The sequence below is a fragment of the Coenobita brevimanus genome, chromosome 11 (assembly GCF_032717465.1).
Source record: "Coenobita brevimanus isolate Jiangsu-jjx chromosome 11, ASM3271746v2, whole genome shotgun sequence".
Classification (NCBI taxonomy): domain Eukaryota; kingdom Metazoa; phylum Arthropoda; class Malacostraca; order Decapoda; family Coenobitidae; genus Coenobita; species Coenobita brevimanus.
In genome coordinates this window covers 2,430,053-2,451,215 of record NC_136964.1, presented here as the reverse complement: position 1 = coordinate 2,451,215, position 21,163 = coordinate 2,430,053, and the positions used below count along the sequence as shown (strand labels likewise).

At 43.1% G+C, this 21,163-nt stretch overlaps 1 protein-coding gene across 1 annotated transcript in view; it reads left to right on the top strand.

The window, feature by feature from the left end:
* Positions 1 to 7,863, top strand: part of LOC145411544 (carboxypeptidase A4-like) — a 10,950-nt gene extending 3,087 nt beyond the window's left edge. Inside the window, exons 3-6 of the mRNA XM_080281558.1 lie at positions 116 to 266; positions 2,477 to 2,643; positions 3,438 to 3,522; positions 7,691 to 7,863. Coding sequence (XP_080137684.1) covers positions 116 to 266; positions 2,477 to 2,643; positions 3,438 to 3,522; positions 7,691 to 7,863 — 576 coding nt within the window. The remainder of the gene's footprint in view (positions 1 to 115; positions 267 to 2,476; positions 2,644 to 3,437; positions 3,523 to 7,690) is intronic.
* Positions 7,864 to 21,163: the final 13,300 nt, after the last annotated feature.

Below are 21,163 nucleotides of genomic sequence, written 5' to 3'. Positions count from 1 at the left end.
GTTTATCCACCAAACCATCAAGCATCCATCCACCCATCCATCCATCCATCAATCTTTCTCTCTGTTTATCCACCAAACCATCAAGCATCCATCCACCCATCCATCCATCCATCAGGACCGTCTCTGGCGCAAGAACCGGAACAGGAACCCCAACGACACCTGCTACGGCGTCGATCTGGGCCAGAACTACGACGACGGGCTCGATCTGGGCCGGTACTACGACGACGGGTACAGGACCGAAGACAGCTGCAGCAAGAACTACGAGGGTGAGTTGGGGGGAGGCTCACCCTTCCACCAAACTTCATTGAAATTCACTGAGAACTTCTGGAAATATCGTCGGGACAAATAGAGAGACATATAAACACAGGTGAATGTATAACCTCCTCCAACTTCATGGGCGGAGGTAACAATGAACAAGTTACTCCCCGGGTGAAAGAAAACGGAGCGGAGAGGCATTCTATCAAAGGCAGTGACAAATAGCGGAGGGTAACGTCATTAAAAACCACAAATATTTCACCAAATACTCACCCTAGCGGCCCCACTCTGTAACATCTACTGCACAAGTTCACCCTAGTCACGAAGAATCACTGTCAGCCTCCATATCCAACGAAGAATTAACGAAAAACGCGATTATTCTGGACCGTCTCACTGCACACACATCGGTATGAGTGTAAACAAATTATGAGCAATAGATCATCAAAAGTAATACTGAAACTTTATCTAGCATTAGTAAGGCCACATTTACTGTAGACTACGCAGTACAATTTTGGTGTCCTTACTATAGAATGGATATTAATTCGTTAGAAAATGTACAGAGAAGAATGACAAAAATGATACATGACGTCCGGAACCTGTCATATGAAGACAGACTGAAAAGACTAAGTCTGCATTCGCTAGAGAGGCGTAGAGTAAGGGGAGACTTAATTGAGGTGTTTAAGTGGATGAAGGGTATAAATAAGGGAGATATTAGCAAGGTACTTAAAGTGAGCATACAGGTTAGAACGAGAAGTAATGGTTTCAAACTAGAAAAATTCCGTTTCAATAAGGAAATAGGTAGAAACTGATTTGGTAATAGAGTAGTAGACGAATGGAATAAGCTACCTAGTAAAGTAGTTGCTGCCTCTTCCATTGAGAGTTTCAAGCATAGGCTAGATACGCATGTGACAAATAAGGGGGTGGCTATAGAAAAAAGAAAATCTTATAGCCAATACTAATTCATAATTTTTCCTTTTCAGGTTACACTATGATAGTCTCTATTCTCCTTTCACACTTTCCTGTAAAATGTCCACGCCAGTGTGGTGCTCTTTCTGACTTTTTCCTGCCGGCTTCGGCTGGAGGGTTTGGAGGGCGGGGAAGAGCCTTCTTCTTTGCTATCCTTATCTCATTCTAGTAGTTCAGTTACTCTTCTAGGAGCTGCCTAGCATGGGCCAACCGGCCTACTGCAGTTATCCTCTCTTCTTATGTTCTTATGTTCGAAAGCGTTAACAATGTAATGTATTTCACCATCAAAATTAATCTACAGAGGTAATTTTTAAACATTTTTCACTAAACATAATAAACTGAAATTAATTTATGGATCCATTCGCCAAGTAAAAGAATTTCGTAACAAACAAAACGAACGAGTGATTTTGTGGTAAACGTTTCAAAATCACGCGTTCGTTTCAGCCTTCTGCTTTATAAAATTCATCAATATAATTACTCATTTTAGCATCATTTGGCATATGCATCAAAAAATTAATTGTAATTTAGTTTATTTAGTGACCAATGTGTTTAAAAATTACCTCTGTGAATAATTTTGTTAGCGAAAAAGAAAAATAATTAACTTCCTAACGCTTTCGAACGTCCCGCAGGTTTATTTACATTCCCGTGTCGGTGTGTGTGGTGGGGTGGTCCAGAATTATCGCGTTTTTCGTTAATTATTCGGTAGGTATGGAGGCTGACAGTGATTCTTCGTGACTAGGATGAATCTGTGCAATAGATGTTACAAACTGGGGCCGCTAGGGTGAGTATTTGGTGAGATATTTCGAATTTAAATGTCATCACTCCCGCCATTTGTCACTGGCTTTACCTGAATCCCTGTCCGCTGCAAGGCTTTTATATCTGTTAACACACACACACACACACACAGACACACACACACACGCAGGCAGAGCACAATACTTTATTATTGTTATATGTTGTATCTCTCTCTCTCTCTCTCTCTCTCTTTCTTTCTCTCTTACAAATTGCGTTAACAGTATTGAATTATGATTAAATTCTCACTACTGCTCGAGGTAAGAATGATTGACAGGAGACAGCTACTCTCTCTCTCTCTCTCTCTCTCTCTCTCTCTCTCACAACATATATATTCTTTTAATTTTTATCTCAGTACTCAACACCACACAAGTCTTCCTATCACCTCATCCTCAGCGATTTATTTCCCATCTTCCATCTTCACTAACCCCTCAAATAACCCCCTCTCTCGCCCCCCCCCCAGGCCCCACGGGGTTCTCAGAGCTGGAGACGCAAGCAGTGAGGGATTATATCAATGAATTACAAAGTACAAGGAATTTGGCAGCTTTCTTCACCATCCACTCATACCTTCAGCTGTGGCTGTATGCGTATGGCTGGAGTGGAGAGTCGGTGCCGGAGGAGCCTGAAGTGGTACGTACACAGAATTACGTACATGGATATATACGTACATACATGCATAATATATACACATACACACTGCCTCCAACAATACCTTAGTGGACACACACACACACACACACACACACACACACTACCTCACAAACAGTACCTCAGTGGACACACACACACACACACACACACACACACACACACACACACACACACACTACCTCACAAACAGTACCTCAGTGGACACACACACACACACACACACACACACACACACACACACACACACACACACACACACACACACACACGTACATACATACATACATACACACTACATTATTACTGGTCACTTTATTTACCTCATAATTCGGCCATGAAGATATCAGCTCCCAAACGGTTGAGATTTGGACTCATGTTGGTGCTTTGTTGATAGATAAATAGATAGACAGATAGATAGATAGAGCAACAATGGTCCATTACTTAACATTCTGAGCTTGCACGTGTAGGGAAAAGATTTGTATATATTTAAATTATGTGAGAGGGAGAGGGAGGCCGAGGATGAGATGGAGCGATGGAGCGGAGAGGTATATGAGAGAGGGGGGGGGGCGGTGTGATGTGAGCTGGGAGCAGGGCAGTGAAATGGCGTTGGACAGGGCGACATGGAGGCGATTTGTTTGTGGCCACCCCTTACTGGATCTAGGCGTCTGGCAATAGATGGATGGAAAATGATGTGTGTTATTGGCTCTCGTGCTGTCGATAGGCGATGAATGAAGGCTCCTGTGTGTATATTTGATTTTTCTTCTTTTTTTCAGAGTCGTGTTGCTCAGATTGGAGTTAACGCGACTGAGTCAGTACACAACACACAGTATAGGGTTGGTTCCTTCTACAACCTTGTACGTAAGTAGTGGTAGTAGTAGTAGTAGTGGTGGTAGTAGTTGTGGTAGTGGTGGTGGTGGTAGTAGTGGTAGTGGTAGTGGTGGTGGTGGTAGTAGTAGTAAAAAAATATGGATAATAATAATAATAATAATAATAATATTGAAAGTAGGAGCATCGTTGTAGATCTTAGTACTAACATAATAATAACAAAAATAGAAATAATAATAATAATAATAATAATAATAATAATAATACGGTAATAATAATAATAATAATAATAATAATAATAATAATATTATTATTATTATTATTATTATTATTATCTATCTCTCTATCTGTCTATATCAGTAAATCTATCCATCAATCAATCTATGCCCAGTTTTCTACTTTTGTCTATCTATCCATCAATCCATCTATCTATCTGTCTGTCTATCTATCTATATAACTATCAATCTATCTATCTATCTATCCATCCATCAATCAATCAATCTATCTATCTATATATCTATCAATCTCTCTATCTATCCATCTGTTTATCTATCCATCAGTCTATCTATCAATCCGTATCTACCAGTAAATCTATCCATCCATCTATCATTCTATCTATACCCATTTCTGTATGTGTCTGTCTGTCTGTATATCTATCTATCAAACCATCTGTCTATCTGTTTATCAGTTAATCTATCCATCAATCACCTATACCCAGATGTCTACACATCTCTGTCTATTCATCAGTCCATCAATCCGTCTATCTACCCATCCATCTATCTGTCTATCTATCTATCCATCTATCTATCTATCTATCTATCTATATACCTAGGCTGCTTCCCCCAAGGAAAGGGAGGTAGCCGAGACAGGACGACTCATTCTCCATTTACTCATCCATTCAAACACATTCATTCGCATCTTAGCCCCAAAGGGGAGAACGGACAGATCCTCACCGCACCACACCGCACATGGGTCAACTGGGCAATGCAATCAGTGACATCCGCAGCAGGGCCCGACAGCAGAACTGGTTTACCCCTGCCACATCATAACAGACCCATCCCCTTACCCGCACCTGACCTGACTAGCTGATCAGACCAAATGCGGGAGAATATCCCCTCACGGCTGCGTCATCACTTATTCATTCACAATTTCTCTCCATTTATTTCTGTCACGCACAGCCACTCTTCCTTGCTCAACAGACATCCCTCTCGCATCCAGCGCTCTCTTCACACTGTCCATCCATCCTATTCGTGGTCTTCCTCTCAGCCTTACACCTCTCACATCAGATCTAGTTATCTTTTTCACCAATCGCTCATTATCCATTCTCTCCATATGCCCAAACCATTGCAACACCCTCTGCTCAACTCTACCAGCCATCTCCAGAACAACTCCAGTTCTCCTTCGCACTTCATCATTTCGCACCCGATCCATACGCGTCACTCCACACATACTCCTCAGACATCTCATCTCCATTACATTCAAACTTTTCCTCTCTGCTACACCCATATTCCATGTTTCAGACCCATATAATGCAGTCGGTACCACAACACCCTCATACAGCCTTCTCTTTACATCCATTCTAAGCGAACGACATTTAAACACTTTTTCATTCCTCCCAGCACCTTTCCTACTTCATTTATTCTAAACTTCACTTCTGCATCTATTCTTCCATCCACAGCAACATGTGACCCTAGATATTTAAAACAATCTACCTCCTCAAGCAACTCACCATTCAAAACTATATTCATCCCCCTACCATCTATCAACCTCGTACACTTCATCACTTTACTCTTATTCTCATTTACTTTCAATTTCCTCCTTTCACACACCCTTCCAAACTCCTCTACCAACTCTCTCAATCTCTCCTCTGAATCAGTCACCAGTGCAGTATCATCTGCAAACAGCAGCTGCTTCAGATTCCACTCTCCTCCATCAACATTTACCAGACTCAGACCACCTAAAACTCTTGCATTCACCTCCCTTACAACACCATCCATGTAAATATTAAACCAGTAAATATATCAGTCCATCAATCTATCTATCAGGCCACTTCTTCACGTGTCTTTATCTATCTTTATATATGTATCTATCTATCTGTCTATCTGCCAGTAAATATATCTATCCGTCAATCTATCTGTCAGGCCACTTCTTCACGTGTCTTTATCTATCTTTCAACTCTTAATTCTTTCAATAATAACTTTAACAAGTCATCTTCCATTCCCCCACTAAAATCTTCAGATGGCAATATTACAAATGACCCACGTGGGAAATCAGATATCTTTGCTAGTACCTTTGCAAGAAACTCTACCATAGATGATAACAGCCAGGATGTCTCAGTACTGGAACTTGATTCTCCCGAAATTGCCCCACTTAAAATACAGACAAGATTCGTAAAATCCATCCTAGACAATTTACCTACCAACAAAGCTCCAGGCCCAGATGGAATTCCGCCAATTGTTTTGAAAAAGTGTTCCCCTGAACTTGCCTCTGTCCTAGCCAAATTATTCAGACTATGCATAGGTACTTCTTTACTCCCAAATTCATGGAAAAAAGCCAATATCCACCCAGTTCCGAGGAAAGGAAGTTCGTCTGACCCCTCCAATTACAGACCAATAGCCGTCACATCTTCTCTTGGTAAGGTATTTGAAACTTTAATTAATAAGCATATTGTTAAACATTTTGAATCCAACAACTTAATGATAGACAATACGGTTTTCGCCAAGAAAGATCCACCATTGACATACTCAATCTCTTAACTCATACCATCCATCAAACAATTGATCTTTTTGGAGAAACTCATGCAGTAGCTCTTGATATCTCTAAAGCTTTCGACAGAGTATGGCACCGTTCCCTGCTGTCCAAACTCCCTTGCTATGGACTAACGTCTTTTGTTCCTTTGATTTCGTCTTATCTTAGTGACAGGAAAATAAGAGTAAAAGTAGATGATGTAAATTCGAATTTCCACTCAGTTAACCCCGGCGTGCCGCAGGGATCAGTTCTGGCGCCAACCCTATTTCTGGTTCATATTAATGATCTCTTATCTGTCACTCGCAATCCCGTTCACTCATATGCAGATGACTCAACACTACATAGTTCATTCACACTCAGACATCCATTTACAAAGTCTAATATCTCTACCTCTCAACTCAGTACAGCCATCTCCATAAATCAAGATCTAGCTACAATCAGTGAATGGGGACAAAACAACCTTGTCTCTTTTAATGCTAGTAAAACTAAATATATACAGTTTACTAATAGACAGATATTGCCAGATTCGTACATTGCCTTCAGTGCTACTAATATTCCCATCTCCAAAAGTATTGAAATTCTTGGTGTCTCACTCAACAGTGCCCTCAGCTGGACCTCTCATGTCAGATCACTTGCTAAAACCGCCTCAAAGAAACTTGGATTATTGTACAGAGTCCGAAACTTCTTCGCCGATGAGCAGTTAGCTATAATTTATGAGTCATGTGCGCTCTCAGCTTGAGTATTGCTCACCCTTGTGGAATGGTTGTGGAGAGGTTGCATTAAGACAACTAGACAAAATTCAGAATAAAGCTGTTAGAATCATTAACAACCCTGCCATTACATATAAACTACCTCCCCTGCAAGTAAGAAGGAATGTTGCCTCCCTTGCATTATTTTACAGATATTTTTTTGGCAAATGCTCAGACGAAGTTGCGTCCATGGTGCCACCTCTCCATGCCTTCCCTCGTGCTACACGGGCATCTGGTAGCGCTCATGACTGGAATGTCACTCAACCATATTGCAGAACTTCTGCCTCTCAGAATTCTTTCATTCCCCGAACTGCATCTCTCTGGAACTCGCTTCCCCAGAGTTGTTTTCCTCCAAATTTCAACCCACAACTGTTCAAGTCTAACTGTTACAGATATTTTATGAATAGAGGACACCAGTAATCTGGTGTATGGATTATTTTTTTTTCCCCATTTGTTTTTCCTTCCTCCGTTCTGTTATTTAAAAAAAAAAATTGTCTATCTATATATCTATCTGTCTATCTGCCAGTAAATATATCCATCCGTCAATCTATCTATCAGCCCAGTTTTTCACGTGTCGTTATCTATCTTTATCTATCTGTCTGTCTATCTGCCAGTAAATATATCTATCCGTGAATCTATCTGTCAGGCCACTTCTTCACGTGTCTTTCTGTTTATTAATATGTATGTATCTATCTGTCTATCAGAGCCAGTGTTCGGCCTGTCGATAGATTGGAGTTACAGCAGAGGCGTAATCTATTCCTACGTTCTGGTGCTACGGGATAAGGACGAATATGGCATCCTCTTGCCCCTCACCCAAATCGTCCCTACTGGGGAAGAAACCTGGGCAGGCCTGATCGCCGCTGTTATGGCCATTTAGAGAGAGAGAAAGTCAGAGAGAGAGAGAGAGAGAGAGTGGGGGGGGGGGGACACTGGTATGATAAGAATACTGCATAGGAGAAATGAGAGGGAGAGCAGATAGAATTTAGAGAGAATCCTTTGTGACAGAAATATAAATTAGAAAATGAGAAACAGAGAGAGAGATAGACATGAGAAAATGCTGAGAGAGAGAGAGAGAGAGAGAGAGAGCGGGAGAGAGAGAGAGAGAGAGAGAGAGAGAGAGAGAGAGAGAGAGAGAGAGAGAGAGAGAGAGAGAGAGAGAGAGAGAGAGAGAGAGAGAGAACACTAAACAATAAAAACTATATATATATTGTCAAGTCTCGCTACTAACATTCCAAGTCTTGTTAATCTCAATAAATTTAACATGTAACACTAACCTGTCACTATCCTCTAACATCATCTAAGAAATAACATCTAATATCTAACAGTATAGCATCATCTAACATCATCTGAATCATCAAACATCAAAGTCTAAGCATCTAATCTAACAAACATCAAACTAACACTGTCGCTATCATCTAACATCATCAGTAATCTAACGTCTAACACTTATTATCCCATCACTATCACCTATCATCATCAAACTTATCCATCAGTAACATCTAACTAAGCTATTACTATAATCTGCTCCTCTAACATCATCAGGAATCTAACATCTAACACTTACTAACCCATCACTATCATCGAACATCATCTAACATCGTCACACCTATAATTAACCTCAAAATAGATTATGTGTGGGAATCAAATCTCTATACAGGTATGCTGATTACCTGCTTTTCCTAATCAAGAGGTCTCACCTGTATGGGATCCTCGTCGCATCCCCCGGGCTCCTATGACCCGTTTAGCTTTGAGAGAGAGAGAGAGAGAGAGAGAGAGAGAGAGAGAGAGAGAGAGAGAGAGAGAGAGAGAGAGAGAAGAGATGGAAGGACAAATAGGCGAAGAGGCAGAGGAAGAGAGGATAGAAATGAGAGGAAGATGGAGGAAAATAAAAGAGTTAGGGAAGGAGATGGAAAGAGTGAGAAACAGAGAAGGCAAGATAAAGAAGAAATAAAGAGAGGGAAAGAGAAATACAAGAAACAGAAAATAAAGAACTAGAAATCCAAGTGCATTAAAACGTCGTCTCAGTGCTTCAAAATTTGATAATAATAATAATAATAATAATAATAATAATGGGACTGTAGCTGCCATAGCCAGTCCCTGCTGTGCACCTCTGCTAACACTGTTGTCTGACACAAGTTAGATTTTTTGTACAAACTCCAAACCCGTTGGTCTACCTGCACCACAAATTATACACACCTGCTGCACGACCACACAAACTATACACACCTGCTGCACGACCACACAGACTATACACACCTGCTGCACGACCACACAAACTATACACACCTGCTGCACGACCACACAAACTATATACACTTGCTGCACGACCACACAAACTATACACACCTGCTGCACGACCACACAAACTATACCCACCTGCTGCAGGACCACACAAACTATATACACCTGCTGCACGACCACACAAACTATACACACCTGCTGCACGACCACACAAACTATATACACCTGCTGCACGACCTCACAAACTATATACACTTGTGCACGACCACACAAACTATGCACACCTGGTGGAGGACCACGGAAACTATACACACCTGCTGCACGACCACACAAACTATACACACCTGTGCACGACCACACAAACTATACACACCTGCTGCACGACCACACAAACTATACACACCTGCTGCACGACCAGACAAACTTTTCACACCTGCTGCACGACCACACAAACTATACACACCTGCTGCACGACCACACAAACTATACACACCTGGTGCACGACCACACAAACTATACACACCTGCTGCACGACCACACAAACTATACACACCTGCTGCACGACCACATAAATTATACACACCTGGTGCAGGACTAGACAACACCTGTAGGACCAACAAGTGCCTCATTTAGGTGTTGGTCTGTCTTGTCTGTAAGACCAATTGTATGTAGGACCAATTGTACGTTAGACCAATTGTATGTAAGACCAGTTGTATGTAAGACCAATTGTATGTAAGACCAGTTGTATGTAAGACCAATTGTATGTAAGACCAATTGAAAAGTGTGGCAATGTGGCGGGTCCCAAACATCCTAAGGTGACGCATCAATCGCCTTCACATTCGTCCATATTCGTGTATTTATATGTATTGTTTTGGGGTAAATTGAGGTGGGAAATTCTTGACCTGTGGACATTTTTAGACCTATGATCTTGAATACTAGGTCAAGGTCACTGAAACAGGGTCAGTGTATTGGGGTCAGGTGCTGCACATCCTCATTAAGGATGGTGAAAATAGGAGACGAAAAGTGACGGCACAATAATCATCATCATCATCATCCGGACCTCCTTTCCCACCCAAGGGCAGGGTGAGGAGTAGCAATGTCCAGACAGCCCAAAATTGCCCAATCCAATGGGCCACGCTCCCATTCACTCATCATTCAAGCCCCCGGAATCCTGGCTCTATCGGATACGCCAAAAACATTCACCACGTTCTGTAGCTTCACATATCGTATCCGACAGAGTCAATCTAGACGCTGCCACGTTAAAAAGGGGTGCCAAAAATCCCTGATCATGCATATCTCCTCACAAAACTTCCAGCCAGCTCGATCTCCTGTCAGTTCCCTAGCCTCACAGACTTCCAAACCTCTCTTCCTCACACATTCATCCACCATATCTCTCCACCTTCTTGGCCTATCTCGCCTCCTCCCTCCTTCGAATTCGCTTAATAATAATAATAATAATAATAATAATAATAATAATACCACCACTACAATAACAATCACAGCTCCACCACCACCACCACCACCACCACCACTACTACTACTACCTCTCTCCTGGTAGTGGTAATAGGAAATTCATTGTAGTCAGGATGCAACATAGTCACCCTCTAAAATATGCAGATAAAAAGGCGGAGAGAAAAATGGATGACAGCAACAAGCACACTCAAAAATGTGTGTGTGTGTGTGTGTGTGTGTGTGTGTGTGTGTGTGTGTGTGTGTGTGTGTGTGTGTGAGGCCAGGTGTTAAACAATATGGATAGACAGATAGATAGATATAGGTGTATAGAAAGACAGATAGATGAGTGCATAGATAGATATAGATAGAAGGGTAGATAGACAGATATTGATAGATGGAAGCTAGATAGATTAATAGAGATACGTAAACAAGTAGATAGCTAGACAGGTTGTTAAATAGATAGATAGACAGACGGATAGATAGGCAGATAGATACACAGATAGATATACTGAGAGAAACTTGTCCAGTCATTTCTTGCTTGGTTAGGTGCGTTCTCTCTCTCTCTCTCTCTCTCTCTCTCTCTCTCTCTCTCTCTCTCTCTCTCTCTCAGAAAAAGTAAATGAACTCCTAAATGGCCCAGTTGTGTTTTTCATTGTCTCCTGCATAGACTGAATTTGCTTTTATATATATATATATATATATATATATATATATATATAGAGAGAGAGAGAGAGAGAGAGAGAGAGAGAGAGAGAGAGAGAGAGAGAGAGATCATGTATCCATCCATTCATCCATCCATTAATACATACATACATACATACATTAATACATACATAAAACATACATACCTTCATACATAAATACATACATAGGTTATTTGCACACACGCACATAAACACATGTGTACAGATAGGCTACTCATACATTCTACATCACACACACACACACACACACACACACACGACTCGGTAGCGCAGTTGGTAGCGCATGAGAATAATCTCAAGGTCGTGAGTTCGCTTCTCACCCGACGGACCGCTCGCTGGTGCAGTGGTAACGTTCTCGCTTGCCAACTGGTGGACGGGAGTTCGCGCCTCGCTCAGGTTGCGAAAAGTTTCACTGACGAAGTGGGTGGTTACTGTCCCCCTTGAGCAAGGGGACGGGTGTGAGTGTGTGTGAAGGTCACAGCCTTGCCCTTAGATCGGACTATATGAGCTCTCAGCTCCCTTCCGGGAGGGTAAAAGCTGACGATCACGACCATCATGTGATCGTGACCGACCCGGTGAATTACACACACACACACACACACAGATGCAGGCAATTACATTATCGCCCCACATTCCAAAGGGGGGCGATAATAATAATTATAAATATAACAGCAACAACACAGGTGTGTAGTGTTTCTAACATTACGTATAAAAACTGCAGAGCTAATCATGCTTATGTTAAGGAACACTGTTATATTAACCACAGGACCGACCACAGACCGTTCTTATCATCACCACTGGACCTTCGCTACAACACATCACCATGATAATACAACCCATTGTAGTCATTCGTGGGATCACTACAGCTGTTTGGGAAAAATAACAGTGCACGGCATGCTTACAACATACTAAAATACACATGTGACGTTTCACATAAGCATGATTAGGTCTGCAGTTTTTATACGTAATGTTAGAAACACTACACACCTGTGTTGTTGCTGTTATATTTATAATTATTATTATCGCCCGCCTTTAGAATGTGGGGCGATAATGTAATTGCCTGCATCTGTGTGTGTGTGTGTGTGTGTGTGTGTGTGTGTGTGTGTGTGTGTGTGTGTGTGTGTCCCCGTTATATCTCATGAACGACTTGAGTTATCAACATGAAACCTTCAGGGTATCAAGACATGGCCAAAATCTTGGACGAGTTCTAAAATGGGCACTCAGGGTCAACGTCAGGTCACCAAAATGGCTGCCAAGGTGAAACAGTTCTTATCGCCCTCCTTTAGCACCATTCTATCTAATGAACGGCTTGAGCTATCAACATGAAACCTTCAGGATATCAAGATAAAGCCTAAATGTTAGACTTGGCCAACAGCATGTTCTGGCAAGCGATTAGCATTCGGCTCCCGAATGCCTTTCTTTCATTATTAATGCATAACACGTATATTCACCGGTAAAGGGTGGGCAACAGGCCTGGTGGCCCCGGGATGAGAGGAGGGGTTGTGTGGTGTCGGAGTGGGGGAGGAGTGGGGTCGATGGTAGCTGGGAAAGAGGGGGTGTAACTGGGGCAGCAGTAGGAGGGGGGAGGTAAGTGATGAGTTGTCGGCGGTGGGACAGGGAATATGTGGTTATCAGATACACAGACGTAAGGACAATCAAATTTATTATTATACAGATTTATAGTGGATTATCAGCAGGAGTAGCAGTTGTGGTATTGTGAGGGAAATTAGACACTCAGTGGGAAAAGGGGGGTTAGTAGTGGCAGTGTCAATAATGGTAGTAACAGATTCAGCAGTCTTGTGCTAACATTATTTGTGTGGAAGTGATGATGTGACGAATACTGTAATACAGTAGGCGTTATAGGACCGGATGACTACGAATAGAAACCCCCTAAGGAATATGACGGCACGCAGTAAGAGGATACCGGAAAGTAACCTCACGTATGAGGTGAAGCAACAGTAAAGGCCTGGATAACAAGGCGGATGAGGATACCACAACTGTAGCTTCGTTGTCTCATAATATTTTCTGTTGTTTTCTTCTAATTTGGTGAATGCTCTCCGCTGCCCATCACAGTGTGGTTTATTCGTCCACATAAAATAATTTTAACATTTGTAACCTTCCCCACAGTTACTGTGGGAATCAGCATTAAAATCACAATCATTCTATATTATAGCTTTAGACAATCCAGGAATAACATATTCAAAAAAACTATCGCTGACCAGTCGCAGCTTATATATAACTGGTTCGGTGCTTTAAATGTATGATGAGGATCCGAAACAGATGAGTTGTGTCTAGACCAGTTTCACAGGACTCCATGATAAAATAGTAGCCTATGTTATAATACATGCTATGTATGTCACGAACGCAAAATGTTTTGCGGGTGAACAGCATGTAAATGTTTCGAATCCAGTTTCATTAAGTTTCTCACCATTCGCCTCATAGCTCAGAGCAAACTACCGCTCTCAGTTATTCGTTCGCCTGCCCTCACTCCAACCCTGGGGTGGGATGTTCGAAAGCTCGTAACGGCCGCTAAGATCATCGTAGCGGGTACGATAATCATAGCGCGCTCGTAAACCACTAAGGTGTATGTTCAAACAAATTTTACGATCCTCCATCCGCCATATTTGCTCGTAGCGTTACGATTTCTGACAAGCACCCTTAAGCTGATCGTAGTGTCGCATAGTGGATGTTTCTCTAATAAACAAACCGAATCATGTGATGCTAAGTTTGTTTATTTACCCTTTTCTGTGAAGGAAGATGGAGTTACAAGTGGTTTTACAGGTAGAACTGGCATTATGAAGAGCGATGAGATTTGAGAACATAAGAACCTAAGAAGAGAGGATAACTGCAGTAGGCCGGTTGGCCCATGCTAGGCAGCTCCTAGAAGAGTAACTGAACTACTAGAATTAGATAAGGATAGCAAAGAAGAAGGCTCTCCCCCGCCCTCCAAACCCTCCAGCCGAAGCCGGCAGGAAAAAGTTAGCTTGCAACATCAGTCTTGCAGAGATGAAACGCAGGTTGGGACCACACCAGTGGCAGAAGATCCTCAATGAGGTAGATTCGGAGAGTGACATGAAGAGCAATCGTTCTGAGGTGGAGGAGGTTGGGCTGACGCCATCCGGTCAGCAAGTAGAGCTGCCCCGCTGCCTTCCATCGCAGGAGACAACACCACCATCATCGGCCGATTTCACCGGAGAACCTTCCCCACCTCTAGGACCTGCTGGTCCCACCGCCCTCTTCATCGGTTCCCAATCTCCAGGCCCCTCTGCCCCCCTTGGCGAGCCAGCATCACCAGAAGCTGGGCCATTGTTCGTTGTGATGGCCCCTCCACCCGCATCTGCCATGCAGGATGCTATGGTGACATCCTCGCCGGCCAGACCGAGGAGACTCGTGTCTCAGAACCCTCTATCTCGTCCTCGTCCTTGTCCAAAGTGTCCCCTCCCAGACAAGGGTGCCATGGTTCACTGCCTGGACACGGGGGATGTCCAAGGGGTTGGAGGGCAGGCCGAAGGGTGTCGACAGGCTGACCCGCTGCCACCGCTGCCACCTCTGCTGAAGAGGATCCTGGGTGGAGCAGTGGCCCGTTCTCACCAAACCACAGGCCATTTACTGGCTCACCAGGGATCCTGGTGGATATTCCAATAACTCCCCTGCCGTTCTTCCAACTCTTTTTCACGCAGGAGTTGTTGTCATACCTCACCGTGGAAGCCAACCAGTACATCACATTCCTGGGGACTCAGCTGGATGCCTGGTTCTCCTGCAATGAAGAGGAAATGACCAAGTTCCTTGGGTGAAACCTTTTCATGGGGGTCGTGCACATGCTGACCATCAGGCACTACTGGAGGAGCTCTGAGCTGCACGACTACCCTAGGCCCAGGCAGGCGATGAGTGGAAGGCGCTTCACCACCATCCTCAAGCACTTCCACACCTTCAACTCGCTCACCATACCCCAGGACAACAAGATCATCTCATCCGTATTCGCACAGTCATGGAGTACCTCCTTCAGCGGTTCCAGTCAGTGTACCAACCCGAGGAGCAGGTCAACCTGGATGAGGACTCTCTGGGATGGAAGGGCCGGCTGTCCTTCTGTGTGTACAACCCCCAGAAGCCCACCAAGTATTCCATCAAGATGTACATGTTGGCTGAATCATCCTCGGGCTACATCTGGAACCTAGAGGTCTACACTGGGGTGCAGCAGACCCTCGAGAACACCATGTGGGGCCTTGTGGAACCGTTGAAGGACCATGGCTATAAGTTGCTCATGGACAACTACTACAATTCTGTAGCCCTTTGTGAACGACTCTTCACTGCAGGCTTTTATGTGTGTGGGACCCTATGGCTGCCTAGAGGAGTGCCACGCCAGCTGCAGGCCATCGCCAGGGCTAAGAGTCTGCCCGAGGGGGGCATGGTGTACAGGCACAAGGACAATGTGCTAGTCCTGCTGTGGAAGGACAAGTGCATTGTGAACATGGTGTCCACCTTCCACACTGCGGACACCATTCTGAAGAGGGTTCGAGGAAAGGTGCGGGGTCATGACGGGCGGACAATCTATGTGGAGAAGGTCATTAACAAGCCTTTCGTTGTGGAGGACTACAACATGTACATGGGTGGGGTGGATAATTTTGATTAGATGGTCCAGTACTACCCCATCCAATGGCGAACTGTCAAGTGGACAAAGAAGATCACCTTCTACTTTGTCCAAATGGCACTCTTCAAAGAAAAGTGCAGAAACACGACAGTAACTCTCCTTGAAGTTGTGGAGCAGATCATCTACGATCTTCTGCATTTCCATGAAGAGGGCTGGCCTGCATCCAGACATGTACTCCACCACGCCCCAGACCTACCTACCTGGCAGCCAGCACCAGCAACACCTGGCACCCAGCAGGCAAAGGCACCATCGCCAGGATGGGCCCAGCCACCACCAGCACCAGCATTGCCTGCAGGACAACCAACATCAGCACCATCTGCAGCAGGCCCGTCACAGGTGCCACCGTTGCCACCAGCATCGCCTGCAGGAGGCCCATCAGGGGTGCCAGCACCACCACCTCCATTTGCTGGTCCGTCAGGAGAACCCGTGCCTGGGCCTGCAGCTCCCGCATGACAGGACCACAGAGCACGAGGGTATCCAAGCAAGCGTCGCCGGGTGAGTGACGACAATGTGAGGTTGGATTGCACTCTGGGCCACCACCGGGCGAGGATCCCCAACAAGAAGAGGCTCAGGTTTATCTTGTGCTTCATGCTGGGGGTGAGGAAGGACACAAGGAACATGTGTCCTGAATGTGGTGTGCCGCTTTGCATGGGTGATTGTTTTGAGCGATACCATACCGAGTGTTACCTTCACTAGTGGAGCACACACACACACACACACACACACACACACACACACACACACACAGTACAAAACTCTTCACCTCTCAACCGATCTGGTCCGGCAGGAAGATCATCGCCACTGGAGAAGTACTTGGTATTCTTTTTGTTTTTGTATATTTACCTCTATATATGTCAGTATATTTACACATGCATGTATATTGTTATTTACCTCAACATAAATGGCAGAAATAAGTACAGCTTCAGTTTCAGATGCTAGCAACAGGTTTGGTGTTCATGTGTTGTTTCTGAGAGGACTAAATACAAAACAGAAGTAATTATATAAAATGGCTGTTGATATAAAACAGCGGTTCCCAAACGTTTTAGTAGGTGACCCTATTATGAATATTTCAAGACTTCGCAACCCACAAGGTAAAAAAAAAAAATCAGAGAGAGAGAGAGAGAGAGAGAGAGAGAGAGAGTAACCGGTATATAGCCTGTCGTAGTTATTATGAATATGCTAATAGTGTACTAAGGATAATTACAATTTCAATTATGTAAATAAAATAGGCCTATATTGAAAGCATTAAGCCTATTCTATGTCCCTGCGACCCATCAAAATTCCTCTCGTGACCCACCTTGGGGTCGCGACCCACAGTTTGAGAATAACTGGTATAAAACCAAAGAAAGTGTAGCTAGCAAGCATAAATGTGTTAGTGCGCTACAGGAAAATAACGTAAGTGAGCGTAGCTGACAACGGTTTGGCACGAGGGAAAATACACCGTAGTTTTTTGCATTTTTGTAAAAAACTATGAGGCCTAGGATCACCGTTGTTGGCTCAAATGAAAGCGAATGAAATTCTGCATGGGATGATAAAATGAAGACATAACGGTGGCATGAAAAGTTATTCGGTAGAGCTCCTCGAATAATAAATCTGTTGTCTGTCGGAAATGGGTTTTACTTTTTAGCTTATTACTTGAACTCCATAATTTGTCTCAAACTGGGACCTCCGGCATTCGAAGGCTAATAAAATTCTCTTTCCAATGATTGTATAGCATGTAGAGATTGATTAGTAAACATTCGATTTATGATGTTGGGAAGTGAGATGTTTGTTCACGAATGTCTATTCTCGGGGCCCTAACGTATGTATAGTGTTTTTTTTTTTTTTTTTTGCTTATCGTGTAGAACAAACATTGACGAATAGGAATATGTGGGTTTTGTGGCGAAATAAATATTGTTGGGTGCTGAAAATAAGCTGAAAATATACATTTTTGGAGTGTGCAGCAGCCGGTGGAGGGAGGGGAGAAAAGCCGAGGCGTCATGGCACAGAAAACTTATGAACCTTATCTGTGTGCGAAAGGGTTAATAAATATTTGGCATCTCTGAATACTATGAGGGGGAAGAGACTCACCATGTTTGCCACAGTTTCCTAAGCCCATTCAAGCTGCACGCTGTATAATACACACCTAAGGACGCTTGGAACCCCCAGGCAAACCGACCGAGACATCAGGCACGTCGTCAACTGTTATTCCGACTCTATCTAGCTAAAAGTAACCTTTATGATTTGTCCAAATCGAGGGGAACCTGCTAGAATATAAGGATAATTACTAGTGAGTTAGAGTATCAATTATACCCTAATCTCCCAAGAGACGTATGGAAATTTACTATTGGTCACGTTTAGACTATCACTTATCAGATAAAGGAGTTGTTACGGAACAGAGAGAGATAATGAACACTTCAAGTGAGAATACTAAAATCACTACTGTCCAGCCAAGTTCTAGGTTCAAAACACAATACTTAGGTAAAATTACAAGTTAAAGTTTAATGCTCAAACTAACAACTAAACATTCAGGACTAATAAGGATAACGTAATGGCAAAAAATGTTACATATATGGTTAACTGCAACAGCCTCCATGAACACGAAATTAACAAGAGGAAATTTATCTAAGTCAGCCCTGATAAAATGAGTAGACCGGATAATGCTCAGTTAAAGCAAGATATAATATTATTACAGATCCAAATATTACTAATACTGGCTGACAGCATGGAACCAACATGAATCACTAAAACCCCACCAGGCCCACGAATTAACGCCTTAGGCTATACAGTATAAGAAAAATGGTAATAACACTTAAACTCAAATTATACAGCAGCTAGATAGCTGGAGACTTCCTGAGCACTCACAAAAATAATAATATACTGTACAGGGGAGGACAGAGATGTGAACAGAATGAGGAGTAGATCTAAGTGGCAACCAATACAGAGACTGAGCTCATTATATAGGGGCCGGGAGAGCTTGATTCAACTTGTAAGAAGAACGCGGAAATGAAGGCATAGGGGATGAAGAGTTGATAGTCCTGCTCTGAACAACAGAAAGAACGACTTACTCTACTATAAGGGGGAGAAGGGGGGAGTGAGGTAGAACACGCAAGGCTGGTCACTATGGAAGCCACGTGGCGAATCGTGAACAAACATGCAGCATACTGTACATTAGGATCATACAAAGGATGATGCAATCGTGAACAAAACTGTATCATCAGTTAGAATTATACAAGGGATGATGAAATCATAGGCTATGTAACACCTCCGCACAAAGAAAAAGAAATTTACAAAGGAAATTTCTTATTACTCTAAAACAATCTGTCTAAAGTCTAGATAAGCAATCTGCAATAACATTTTCTTTCCCCTTGACATGTTGTATGTCTAATGAATACTCCTGAAGAAGTAGACTCCATCTTGTCAATCTCTGATTTTTATCTTTAAACTTACTAAGGAATTTCAGTGGGTTATGATCGGTATAAATGACTATGGGGTCAAAACCAGAACACAAATAAAGTGGAAAATGCTGTAAACCCAAAATCAAGGCCAAAAGCTCTTTCTCAATAGTTGAGTAGTTCTTTTGAGGTGGGGTGAACTTCTTACTGTAATATGATACAGGGTGTTCAATACCCTGATCATCCTCTTGCAGCAAAACAGCCCCAGCTCCTGTATCACTTGCGTCAACAGCCATCTTAAAAGGCTTAGCAAAATTTGGAGTAGCGAGCACTGGCTGACTTAATAGAATAGCTTTAAGTTTACTGAAAGAGGATTCACAGTTATCGGTCCAGACAAATTTAACTCCCTTTTTCAGTAGGTCTGTAAGTGGTGATACAAGAATTGAAAAGTTAAGAACAAATCTCCTGTAATAACCTACCATTCCCAAAAATCTTTGTAGCTCTTTCCTACTTTTAGGTCTGGGAAGATCACTTATAACCTGAACCTTAGCTCCTGGTGGTGCAACGTGTCTATCACCAATTACGTACCCAAGGTACTGAACTTTAGCTTGACCAAACTCACACTTTGATAAATTAGCTACAAGATTAGCCTGAACCAAACACTCAAGAAATTTACTGACATGGTATAGGTGATCTTTCCAGTTGTCACTGAAGATTAATACATCATCAATATAAACAACACACCCTGTGAAACCCTCTGTTACAACATTCATGAGCTTCTGAAAAGTGGCTGGTGCATTCTTCATACGATATGGCATTACAGAACATGCAAAAGTCTTTCTTAGTGTTACAAAACATGAGATCTCCCTAGCACGTTCAGTCATAGGTACTTGCCAGTATCCCTTTAACAAATCAAACTTACTTATGTACCTAGCCTTTCCGATCTTGTCTATGCAATCTTCCACGCAAGGGAAAGGGTAAGTGTCTGTTTTGGTTATCTGATTAACACGTCTGTAGTCGATGCAAAGCCGCTGTGACCCACCTGGCTTAGGGACTAGAGTGACAGGAGAACTCCACTCACTCTGACAGGGCTCAATCATCTTGTGTCCAACAGGTAGCCAAGCTCCTTCTGCATGAGAGGAACTTTCACTGGGTTCACACGGTAAGGAGACAGTTTAATTGGCTTTGCGTCTCCAACATCGACATCATGCATCAACACAATGGTTCTTCCTGGAGTGTCACGGAACACTTGCGGGTACTCCTGCAGTAATGCCGAAAACTCCTGCCTTTCCTCGGGAGCTAGATGAGAAAGCTTAGTCTGGAGATCATTCATGATATCAGGATTCTTCCCCAAACTATCACTCAGGCTCATACTGCATGGGAGAGCTTAAATTAAGTTAGATTTGCCTTGTATATTTCAAGAAGTAATTTTACTGTCTTTAGCCAATTGTAATTAACCCTTTCACCCACGATGACACATTTGTCACCATATGGGTGTGGCTGCAACTATACTCGGTGACGCGTTTGTAGTCATTTAGGCATAAAAACCTTTGTCCTAGAAAAAGTTTTCGGCCAATCGGTGTCATTTTTGGAGGCATCATAGTTCATGTGCTTCTTGTTAAAAGTAATGACTCGGTAACCTTGGGGCCCGAGACGTGCGGCAGCCCAGACAGGTTGTTTAGTACCACAGTGGCTGTCAAGGGAGAAGCTTGCATGCGGTGGGCCGTTTAAATCATACTCTATTTACCCCTGTCCTGG